The sequence below is a fragment of the Epinephelus moara genome, chromosome 24, assembly GCF_006386435.1.
Source record: "Epinephelus moara isolate mb chromosome 24, YSFRI_EMoa_1.0, whole genome shotgun sequence".
Taxonomy (NCBI): Eukaryota; Metazoa; Chordata; class Actinopteri; order Perciformes; family Serranidae; genus Epinephelus; species Epinephelus moara.
Genome location: NC_065529.1, coordinates 21,138,416 through 21,151,087, shown reverse-complemented (window position 1 = coordinate 21,151,087; position 12,672 = coordinate 21,138,416). Strand labels below are relative to the sequence as shown.

The 12,672-nt window shown below is 38.2% G+C and overlaps 2 protein-coding genes across 2 annotated transcripts in view; one reads left to right on the top strand and one right to left on the bottom strand.

Moving 5' to 3' along the window:
• LOC126385686 (ataxin-7) overlaps positions 1 to 6,824 on the bottom strand; it is a 36,052-nt gene extending 29,228 nt beyond the window's left edge. Inside the window, exons 1-2 of the mRNA XM_050037555.1 lie at positions 6,659 to 6,824; positions 3,522 to 3,620 (exon numbers count right to left, since the gene is read on the bottom strand). The gene's annotated coding sequence lies outside the window, so the exon portion shown is untranslated. The remainder of the gene's footprint in view (positions 1 to 3,521; positions 3,621 to 6,658) is intronic.
• A 2,069-nt stretch (positions 6,825 to 8,893) lies between these two features.
• Positions 8,894 to 12,126, top strand: thoc7 (THO complex 7). Its single transcript, XM_050037113.1, has 8 exons — positions 8,894 to 8,987; positions 9,241 to 9,361; positions 9,471 to 9,598; positions 9,773 to 9,859; positions 11,404 to 11,461; positions 11,585 to 11,651; positions 11,753 to 11,822; positions 11,959 to 12,126. The coding sequence occupies exons 1-8, from the start codon at positions 8,969 to 8,971 to the stop codon at positions 12,018 to 12,020; spliced, it is 612 nt and encodes a 203-aa protein (XP_049893070.1). The 5' UTR covers positions 8,894 to 8,968; the 3' UTR covers positions 12,021 to 12,126.
• Positions 12,127 to 12,672: the final 546 nt, after the last annotated feature.

Genomic DNA, 12,672 nt, shown 5'->3' with positions numbered 1-12,672 from the left:
AGACATGAAGAGGAAAAACCATACGCAAAACAAGACTCAAACTTCACAGTTTCGCAGATATAAACCAACATACTGATGGACAAATGTCCAATATTTTTAAGATGTACTGATCAATACTTAGACTTACCATTGGTGACAGTGTAATACTATGATTTGTATTATGCTTTGCATGTAGATTGGGGTTGCAGCGGTGTACCAGTGTCAGGGCTTACCATGAAATACACTTGGTATGAAAATTAATAGTTGTGATACCTGGTATATTTGCTTGTCTACAATACGGACGGAGAATCTCACCTGAGCGCACCTACTTTCCTCCTCAACTCATTGTCTGATTTTTTACACATACTTTAAATGGTTTCAAGGTTCAATTATCATGAAGAACGAGTTAAACCAAAACATAAACACCTTCTGTTTTCATTCCTTTAAGGGTCATGTAACTCATAATAATAACAATTTTGTATGACCACATACTGTGAAACTGATATTTTCTGAGATGGTTATCATACTGTGAAAATCTCATACTTTTGCAACCCTACTGTAGATAATAACTTGATCTGGGTCCACACACAAGAACACAGGAGCAACACATTTACAGATAAGTTGATCTTCATGGATGATGGACTGGTCGCAGTTATTTTGCCACTGAAATAAAGTCAGACTCAAATTATATAGCTCACAAAATGTCTACAAAAGAATAACACTTAATGAGATCTGTAACAGATTTGGACCAACTCCCCTGTGGCTCTAAGCTTTTAGGAAGTCTAAAGACAGATTTATCCACAGCCAGGTTGTCTTTACTTTCACTTTCAAGATGAAATGTTTGTGATCAGGCATATAGTCAACTGACAAAAGCTGACAGGCAAGAAAACAAGAAATGGAGGCTCTTTGCGTCGTCTTGCCGCAGACAATATTTAGCATGAAGACTCCTGATTGTATAGACACAAAGTAATAAACTGACTGACTTGACTTATGAAAGGCACAAACACTTCTAGTCCTCATCTGGCTGTCATTCCTATTTTATATGAATGATTTAGCGCTTGATTCTGTGTAACCATTTATCTTTTCCATCTCAAATCATCAGAAAGTCTGAAGACACAGCCATCTGTCAGTTTGACATAAAACAAGGCCAGTTTAAATAGCTATCTACTCTGTTTTACTGATATTAAATGAAGGTTATCTGAAAAAAACCTCCTAATAAATGGCAAAGAAAGTTGAATGAATTCCCATTTGGCATGAACCCTGCAGAGCCTTGAGCAAAAGTGACCTTGGCCCTTTGGTGCTAATTTCAGAATCTTGGCTTTGTCTTTGGACCAACACTAAATATAGTAAATACAAATTAAGCAGTGTGTCCTGAACATGTTGCCAGCATCTCACTGTTTTATTTCCTCTAGCCTGTATTTACTGCATATGCGTAAACCTCAGTCCCAAACTGATCCATTGTATCAAAGTGTTCCAAAAGATATGAACACTCCAGACTCCACTATTGACTTAGGAAATCTAGCTGCATGTGTTCATACTATGAGGACGTTAAGTTTCAGCATGCAGCCTTTGTAATGAAAACTGGCTACTGTGAGAGCTCTTAAAATGGTCGAACCACAGACTGTAGAAAAACACAGATGTAGCATCTTTAACTAGAGCCGGGCAATATATTGATATTATATCAACACTGTGATATGAGACTAAATATCATCTTAGATTTTAGAAACTGTAATATCCTAAGTGTCGTCTTTTTCTGGTTTTAGAGGCTGCATTACAGTAAAGTGAGGTAATTTTTATCCATTAAGTAATTATATCCACATTGCTGATTATTATTAATCACAAATCTCATTGTGTAAATATTTAGTAAAAGCACCAATAGTCAATCGTACAATATCGTCACAATATTGTCACAATATCGATATCTGGTCAAAAACATGGTGATATTTGATTTTCTCCATATCGTCCAGCCCTATCTTTCACATCAGTTATCATTCTGAAGGGATCTAAAACTGGCACCCAAGGGTAAACCCAAGTATATTACGTTGAGGTTACCTGGTTGGTCAATGACATTTCATTGTACGACTTAGATTTTCATGATGCTAGATGCTGTTGCTTGAGGGTGACAACATGCGGAAACTTAGATTTCAACTTTCAGTGCCCTGTTATTTTCTTTTGGAAGTAATATACAAATTAAAATTGGATTATGTTTGGCAACCAGTGTGTCAACATACATCTACAGGGATTTGAAATGGCACTTCTCTATATATAATCCATTGTATACACAGAACTGAACACCATATCAATGATTTGACAAAACAGGCCCGACTCAAGTAGTTGACAGTCACTTTCATGAGGCATGCATAGCAAATCTTTTTTTCCACTGTAATGTTTAACTTACCAGTTTAACAATATCAGTTCATTAATAGCCTACACCAGCAAAACATTTAAGTTATGACATATTGATGCCTTAATGCTAGTCCATCTTGATGAGCAGCAGTGACTATTTGTGGGATGGGACCACAAGTGTAGTTGGTGTTAATTTTGTTTTTGTTTTTATAGCATTTCAAATCTTAATGTTTAACAAAATGAATTAACAGGATTTCCCCAGGCGCCCCTTTAAGCCTGCACTGTAATCTCACACAAGGCATATTTGTGTGCAGTGTATGAACCAATCACTACAGATTAAACATCACAGACTGATGATATACAACTAGACACCTGTATGATATTAGGCAGTAAAATACAAAAGTCTGTATTAACATTCTGCCTTTGTGTAGTGGTGGCGTTGCTTTCCATTTTCCTCATAACCTAGCAAATAATTATGCTGATATCTGCGTTTTAGCTATTAATAACAACACACTGACCTTTAAGCATTTACCCACACTAATAAACAAAGATAGCATAAGTGCAATGGTGAAAAAAAAAACAGAAGAGGAAAAACACTGTCATCGTAGTGTCGACAACAAAAATAAAACTAAACCTCTTGTCATTGGCTCATCAACACAGCAGCTCTGATGATGTCTCATTAATACTATTATGGTGTGGGTTTTCTAAGATAGACTGATACTCATTGGTCACTGGGGATGGCTGACACATGACAAAGCAGAAATAGTGTTAACTGCAGGACTGTTGAATTCACAGGGATTTCTATTTTTAAGTAAGTGAATGTATAAAACTGAAAGAGTAACAGAGAGAGGTCTTCTCCTTTTGTTAGACACTAGCTTCCCTTTCCTCTAGAACACTCATTTTATCATGACTACGTGTGTAGGTGTGTTTTTAAACCATAGTTTCTGATACCCACAGACAAGCAATACAAATGTTTGGGTTGTATATGTGTTTAAATCAAGCTTAAGAAAATCCAAAGTGAGTTAGCTCAAAAACAATTACTATAAAATTGCTATACTGAATTCCAATTTGTCTCTAAGTAAGCGACAACTGTTAACACCTGTGAACACTTGACAACTACTTATGATCATTATACAGCTATAGAAAACAGTAATTGTCTGTGGATTGTAGATTAATGAGTGGCTGTGAGATCTTACCTTGGTAAAATAAGAAAAAAGGAACTTATTTCTAACTCAATCAGCCGATCCTCATCAGTTTGGGTGATCGTTGGCCGCCACACACACTGGAGAGGAATTCTACACACACACACACACACACACACACACACACACACACACACACACACACACACACACATTGAGAGAAAACAAATCAGTATCAGGTTCTTTGTTTTGCTTTTTCTATTGACAGAGTGAATGCACAATTCTAAGATTATGTCTGGAAGGTAACGCTGTCCTCCCCGGGCCTTGTTGTGGAGTTCTTCACCACTATGCAGCAATCTAATCCATTAAGCACCATCCCTAACCACCCTCTCCATCCTCACTGTAATCTGTTAGAAACACTGACACCGTACCCTTTTCTGATTGTTGTTGTTGTCCTCATAACTGATGCAAGATATAGAGGTAGATAATGACTTACGCAAAACACAAAGCCATGCAGTGATAACAGTTGTGTATGAATAACAACCACTTGCTTTAGATTTGTTTAAATTTGCATGTGTCAGAAGTTGTTTGTCAGAGGTTTTGCTGTGGCCTTTTAAGTCTCTTGCTGTGGGCGCTAAAGCCCAGGACCAATTTAACTAACTTCAAACTCAGCTTGATCTCTTCAGTTAAAATTCGGGATATATTTTTGACTTTACTACACAAGTTTTGCCTGATCAATGTGAATGATCAGTTTATCTTTTGAAAACATACAACAAGGACTCTGAATTTCTTTGTATGACAATGCTAGCAGTTAAAATAAGTCTATTACCAATAATTTGCTATGCAGTTGAATGTGACTATATTCAGCGCCTGTTTTGGTAAGATCATGGAGACAGAGAATATCAGAGGTACTGCATATCGCTATATCTTGCTTCAGCCAGTGAACTGGTGCTCTCCGAGAAGCTTGGGTAATGTAGATCAAAATCCAAGCTTAAAGGAAATGGCCACTTTAGAATGAAAATACAGACAGTACTTATTCACCCTCATGCTGACAAGAAATCCAGTGTAGTTTTTTAATCCACAAAACTCGTTCGGGGTATCGGAGGTTAACAGCTAGCCAAATAACAGCTACACTTGAAGTGCATGGAACCCACATTTTGAAAATGTAATAAAACTCTGCTAATGCATTTCAAAAACGTCAGAACGGCTCGTCCGTCGTAATCCAAGTGCTCTGAAGCTGCGGCATGCAAAATTGACTTGAAAAGACATAATTTACTCCACTTTTATAGCATCATTTCTCACCGTGGTCAGTTAGCCTGCAGGCATGCTGTGTTGGCAACTCGTGCAAGACTCGAGAACGCTCAGAGACGTTCTTGTTCTTGTGGAGTAAATTACGTCTTTTCAAGTCAATTTTGCATGCCGCGGCTTCAGGCCACTTGGATTACGACGGACGAGCCATTCTGACGTTTTTGAAATGCATTAGCGGTGTTTTACTACATTTTCAAAATGATTTTGGACGTGGGTTCCATGCACTTCAAGTGTATGGAAAAATCTGGCTTGCTGTTATCCTCCGATACCCCAAACGAGTTTTGTGGATTAATAAACTACACTGGACTTCTTGTCGGCATGAGGGTCAGTAAGTACTGTCTGTATTTTCATTCTCAAGTGGTCAAGTCCATTAAAAGTAAACTGGAGCTCTGTGCTTTTTCTTGACAGGTCTGTTATCCCCTGTACTACCACTACAGAGGAATACTGCTCAATTAACCACTTCCACAAATTCTTGTCAGGTCCACCTCTACCATTGTCACTGATCAAAAGTCCTGCTCCATTATTTTGACTACACTGATGTTACATGACCAAATGGTAACCAACAGATCTACGTCATGGCAGATGTTTATCTTGGCAAACACAAACCTACCTAATAATATTAATAATGTTACATCCTACAACCAAATATACAGCTCAGTCAGTTTTGTCGTCAAACTGGGGAGCTACGCATAAAATAGCTTTGGTTCCCTGACGTCTCAGACAACACTGATATGAACACGTCGATGACCCTTTGAGCCAAAACTTTAATCCAATAGCAGACCTTTCATTTTTGCCATTGTGTGTTGTTGATGCATTTATATCACCATCCAAATACTAAAAGAAAAGAATGAAGATATTTGATAATTTTACAGCCAGGTGCCAACATGACAAACCTAACCTACAGAGGGCTTTTTGGATTGTTGTTGAATGGTGACTGTTCTGTGGTCATGAGGATGAAAACAATGCCTGGGTGGTGTGACGCATATCTATTCCTCTAATTATAAGGGATGGACGATGTGGAAATCAGTGTCACAATATTGCTATGACCTGATATTTTTCATGAAACAAAACACATATACGACAATCACAGTAAACTAGCATTAAATGCCATGGTCTCTGGTCTGCTGTTTGCTGTTGATATCAATCAAAACTGCTTGATTAATTGCTTGAAACAAGTAATTTGGGCAACAGAGTCGTGTACAACCATAACATGATATGATCGTAATAATATTTCGATATGATTCAACTGAGAGTAAGCACAACATCATATTGAATTGTCACCCACAGCTTACACACACACACACACACACACACACACACACACACACACACTGACTATTAGTGACATCAGGGTGAACATATTGAACACACAGTAATGTTGTTCTTCCAAACAGTTTGCTATAGTCCAATATAAACATGTCAGTACTTGTCATTTGAGCTCTACAAAGACATTATAGCAAAGGCAAAATATATTATGTAATTTCTTTAGGAACTAGGTACATGTCATTGACAACTCGGTGCACAACTGTTAGTTAGCTGACATTAGCTAGCCATCTTTTACTAGCTAACGTTGCTCCCACATCTACTAACGCACATTAACATTTAAAACAAAAACTAGGAAAGTCACAGTAAGTTAAACGTTGACGGTAAATACGACGCAAAGAAAAAGACACAATGTCTATGAGGAGTTGTGTCATGGAAACAGGCTCCATCCAGTATGGGTCTGTGACTGGTACAAACGTTACTAGAGAGCAGTGGTGGCTACATTAGCCTGCTAGCTGGAGCCAGCCATGACTAGCGTTAGCGAGGAAGCTGGCAGGAGGCTGACAGCACAGCAGAAGTCATTAGCTGTCGTCACGGGTCGACAACAACTCCACTCTTACCGATGCTCTGGGTGCTGTAGGCGTAGACGTGACACCAGGCAGGTGTGTATCAACTGGATGCACTGGGCGAAGAAGACAGGAGACGGTGGGAAAGAGCGAGTGCAGTGCTCAGCCTCTGTGGAGGTCTTCACCTGGTGCTTCCATGTCTGTTTACCAGACTGCATTCTGGGAAAGGGACGTCACCGCGCCAGCACGCACGCACACACGCGCACTCTGATGGGTTAAAGCAGCTTCTCCATCATCAAAGTATTTTTGGTGTGTTGTCTTGAGTGAAAAACAATGGCACAAAACTTGGAAATTTTGTAATGAGCACTGTTTTACAAATAAGGTCAAGGAGGTTTACCTTTCTGTGAAAAATTCTGTGAAAGATGCACTTTAGAAAATGTAAATTTCTGCGGATTACAAGTGTAAATTTTGTGGATTTGTCAAGGAAAGCACCACTTTATTTTTTCAGCATATATTTATTCCTTAATCCTTTGAAACCTGAGCAAATTGGCTTGATTTCTTTCAAAAACATGGGCGAAAAGACGAAATGACCCCTCAAAAAATTGCAAGAAATTAGTAAAAAGAGAAAATTGAAAACAAACAAACAAGGGAATGACCTGGAAAAGGTGCTTAAAAATTATAATAATTCTGTACCAATTTAAAATAAATACATTTAAATTTTAAATATGTAATAATATTAACTATAAATATAACTTTTTCCCTAGTTCAGTTTTTTTTAATAATTTTCTAAATCTATTCATTTTTTGCAATTTACTCATCAAGTTGTTCATTGTCCTTTTACCCATGTTTTTGAAAGAAATTGCACCAATTTGCTCAAGGTTCAAGGTTTAAATACTTGCAAAAGGTGTCCAAAAGCAACGCAGGAAAATTGATGTTGCGCCAGGTTTTAAAGGTTGATTTAAACTTTTTGACAGGTGCACCACATTGTAACACATCTGAACCTTCTCCATGTTTTGTTTTATGTTGTGAACAACATGACATTTCAGCTGACCTTATGACTGTTATGCAACACCCCTGGCAATGTGAATATTATTTATGTTGTCATGGCTTCAAATTTCACTTTCTATGTTCCTTTGACTGCTAAAGAATTGAAATTACTTTGTAAATTAGGCTAATCCGATACAGTACAATTCTGTAAAATATAAAAGGAGCAGCTCACAACTAGAAAAAACAAAACTACCATAAAACTTCAATTAGTAGCCCGGGCTATTATTTGGGACATCTGCAACTTCTGCAGAGCCTGATGGTTAAGAAAATGACTCCAAAAAGATCAAGGATTGGATCATGTGCATTGTTTGATGTTTGTCACGAGACATGTGGTGAGGAGAATGGTCTCATAGAAGATGGGGATGCATTAATTTGTACTGGCTGTATTGACATGTAACTTACCGTACAAAAAGCAGAAATCAGATGTAGCCTGAAAATTAATTATAAGAAGGAGATGTTATAAAATCAAATGAAATAAATTAAACCCATTACAAAATATTGTGAAGGAGCGAGGGAGTTGGTGAGCCTGCTGTATAGCCTACCTACAACCCTCCTTAAAGAATATATAGCTAGTATAATTTTAAAAAAACAACTATAAAAGTATCATATGAAGGGCTAAGACATTTGGATCATAATACAAAACTGATGCAGAGGGTACATTTTCAGTAAGAGCCCCACTAATGACACAAACAGTTTTAACATGAATGTCAAAGTTAAATGCCTTATCACAAAGACAGACCCTTTAGAACAAAAGGTTTCAATTTGACCCTGAACAGTGTATATTTCTTTACTTACCATTTACCATTTGCTTACCATTTTCTTTGATTTTTTTTTAATGGGAGGATAAACTACGTATAAAGCCCTGAAATTACATCTTGAAATAGACACTGTCCCTGTTTTTTAAAGGGATGAAAAATCATATAGACTATAAAACAGAATTTATGTATTAATGACGAATTTAGCCAATTTCATATTATTACAGGGCAAATATCATGTTAAAGAAATGAAAAAAAACCATAAGTGTTGGGGAAACAGGCAAAAAAAACCCGACATTTGCTTGTTATTTCATCCATACCTTGTGTGACATGTACATATCCGTCGTGTACGTATCTTTTACCCTTCTTTTCTCATGTCTTTAAATCTTCTTCCATAATTGCTAGGGAAAGGATTATTGATAAAGCTTTAAAAAAAAAAAACCTTTGAATTCAGACCGAGCTGGCTCCTGCAGCCAATCACCGCCCTCCGTCTTCAGGGGCGGGGCGAGCTACTTTGTTCACTTCCGGCTGTTCAATAAAGTTTACCCAGCTCGCTACAGTCATGGGAGCCGTTACAGACGGTAAGAAACGTCTTAATGATAAGCTTTCTGGGAAAAGCCATGAATGTAAATGTGTGCCGGAGCTCTTAAAGTATCCACACATACCCAGCTTTACCGTCGAAAACAAACCAGCTTTACACGAAGAAGCAGACAACTTTCAAAACAGCTAACATACTGTAGCCTCGCTAGCTAGCTAACAGCTAGCTCAGCGGCTGTTGGATTTACCTGCTGTATCTGAGAGGTTGTTTTCATCCTGCTTTCGCTCTTATCCTAGATGAAGTTATACGGAAGCGTCTTCTTATTGACGGGGACGGAGCTGGAGATGACCGTCGCATCAACGTGCTGCTGAAGAGTTTCACCAAATGGTGCAACTCGCCTGGGACCCCGGAGGAAGGGTAAGTTAGCCCTGCGGACCCCAGCCTTGGACTTTGCCACCGAGAATTCATATAAAGGTGTAATGAAGAGCTTGCTTTGAGTCGTAAACCTTTTTGTACTTGTGTTCAGGTTCACGCAGTATCAGAGGATGATGGGCACGTTGGCCCAGTGTGAGTTCTCCATGGGAAAGACGTTGATGGTTTATGACATGAATCTACGGGAAATGGAGAATTATGAGAAAATCTACTCTAACATAGGTATGAACTGAGGGGTTTCTATCACTGAACTGACCTGTTGTGTGTATATTCTTTTATATTTAAATTCCCTTGCATTTCATACTGTCTGTGTGCTAACTAGAAGATCTGGGCACAACACAATGCATGTTTTAGGTGTTGCAGTATGACCTTATCTCCACCTTGTCCTTATTGCAGAACAAAACATCACATCTGCACACGAGAAGATAGCAGAGTGCAAAAAGGAAATTCAGAGGGCAAAGAGAATACGGAAAAATCGACAAGGTGAGAATATTTTCGATTGTTTAGGCAATTGTGGACAGGAGAGATTTATTCCTTGTGGCGTTATATAAAGATTGTGAAAGACCAAAGGCGATATTGGAGGTGTCACACCCCCCCCCCCCGCCCCCCCATATTGAAGTGAAACTAATACATTCAACAGGTAGACAAAGTGCTAAAACCGTAGATCAATAGATCAGTCAATTAAAAAAATAAAATGTAAAAATGTACTTTTTCCACCAGGAGTTAAAGACTTCTTGAGATCAAAACTCTCCCTTTTTTTTAAAGAGTGTTCTGGGCAAAACTGACAACAGCACAAATGCCATTGTTTCAGACATAAAACAAATAATTTGAAATAAATAACTGCCAATTATTCTAACAGTGGATGAGTCATTTAAGTCATTTATCAAGGAAAACTTCCATTTTCTGCAGCCAGCTTCTTTAATATAAGGATTGGATGCTCAGACTGTAGGCTGGACTAAACAAGCAATCTAAAAACTTAGCGTTGGGCTTTGGGGACTTGTGGTAGACATTTTTCGCTACTTTCTTACACTTATTAATTAAAATATTGACAGATAAATTAATACTGAAATCTGTTGTTGACATGGAAAAATGTATTTCCTTGCGGAGCACAATAATGTCTGTCTGACACAGGTTATTACATTTTATTTTGTATACTGCTTCAATATGAGTTCTAATTCATGTAACAGTTCCTCGTAGATTGGGTTATAACAAATAATAAATCATACGGATGACTATTGTAATTTTTATAAATAAAACAGTACACACAACATTTTCCCAGCAGCCTTCAGACATCCAATGAGTTTAAGCAGTTGTAGCAGATGGACAGAGCACACAATTCAAAATGAAAGTGGCCAATTTAAATCGAGGCCATACATTTTTGAGTGTAGAAAAGGTATGAAAAAAAAAACTGGAGTCAGTCATTTCAGAAGAATTGGTGTCAGTATAGTTTGTCAAAATAATGTAGAAATAGAAATTTGTATTCAGAGTGTCTGTTTGCACTCAGGTGAGAATAGTCATGCTGCAGCAATTCAGCTATGAACGTCCCTCCCTAAACTCATTATTATGGATCTCATTGCTTGCTGTGGTTGGCTAGTACTCGTCATGGTGATGCGCAGAAGTTAGAAGTGGTTAGGATCAGGGTAAAGAGGTCAGGGTCAGGGCTTGTACTAGCCAGTCTTTGATATTCTCTGAAACTGGTCAGTCTATGATTGAAAAAACCTCAAATACACTGCCAGAAAGTCAGGCGACGTAGTATAAAGACCATCACAGCCCGTGAAGGACCTAAGATGTGGTGGATGAATGGGTTAAGCACATGACTTTTACACAGGCGATTAGGGTTTGGGTCCTGTGTGATTAAGTGTTGACTATTTGTTTTTAGACATAAGCCAACACTTACTTTCTCTTATTTTCAGTTTTAGGATGTATAAAGCTACTGCATGTTCACTGTGTACATAAACTTTTGCAGAATAGCTTAACTGACCTGTTTCTGCTTGTCTGTCATTCTCACTTTTTTTCTTTTCTTCCAGAGTATGATGCTTTAGCCAAGGTTATCCAGCAACACCCAGACCGACATGAAACACTAAAGTGAGTCAGCCTATCCTTTGGTTCATCCACATATTGAGTTGTTGTGCTCATTCGTGTTAGAGCAGTTTTTGGCTTTTAATGATAACCAGATTGAGCGCTCAATGTTGGTTTCATCACTCGCAGGCAGTTGGAGGCGCTTGACAAAGAACTCCAGCAACTTTCTCAAATCAAGGAGAACGTAGATGCAAAGGTAAAGCCAAATACACGGATCACATCTTCTATTTTAACCTCTAATGTCCTTATCAGTAGTTATAATTTCCTTCATTTTTCCCTCTCTTCTCTGCGACACAGTTGGAGTTAAGGAAGAAGCAGTTCCATGTGCTCCTCAGCACCATACAGGAGCTACAGCAGACACTTGAGAGTGAGTGATACTCAGCATTGTTTGTACCTGTTGATGTCCCTGTGTCATGTCCTTTATTCTAATTACCGTTTCATGGGTTAAGTTTACAAAAAGCAGAGGAACCTATGCCTCGCTAATTCATTTTTATCTTTCCCAGATGACGAGAAATCGGACAATGATGACAACAACCAGGAGAGCCCTGCAGAGAATGGAGAATGAACTCGTGGAGATCGTGACTGAAATAAATTAACTGCTTTTAGAGAATTTTGTTTTTGTCTAAGAAGACTTTTTGTATGTATTTTTGAATAAAGCTGACTTGTCCATATCTGTGTTGTTCAAGTATTTACCAGAATGGTGGATTTTTAAATGTATGTTGGTCTGTACAGCTCATAAAATCTGCTTACAAGCGTTTGGCGATGGAACTAAGTCGAGGTTATAGATGGACAGGAAAGCAATGATTATTGGTTATTAGGGATTGGTGGACAGTTACCAGACTGGACGTCAGAACTGAATCAGCTTTGTATTTACATCACTGATGCAAATCCTTCACTGCTGAGGGTGGAAGACACCATTAGCTCTTTGATGACATGGAGGAAGCGACGTTATGTCTGTGTGCTTGGAATAAGATAGAATATCTGTTCTTAGTTTTCGTAATACTTCAGGTTTATGTTACAACTCGTGTTTTGCTGTCACACTGGGATTTTGTTTACTATTTAATTTTACACCACAAGGGGGAGCTAAAGTACACAGTTTCATACTGATGCACAGTATTTCTGCATAGATATGAGCAAGTTTTATGTACAAAGTCTACCACATCCATCAACATTCATACGGCTTAGGGACAGTATAGGCTGCAGTAAGACGACCTGAG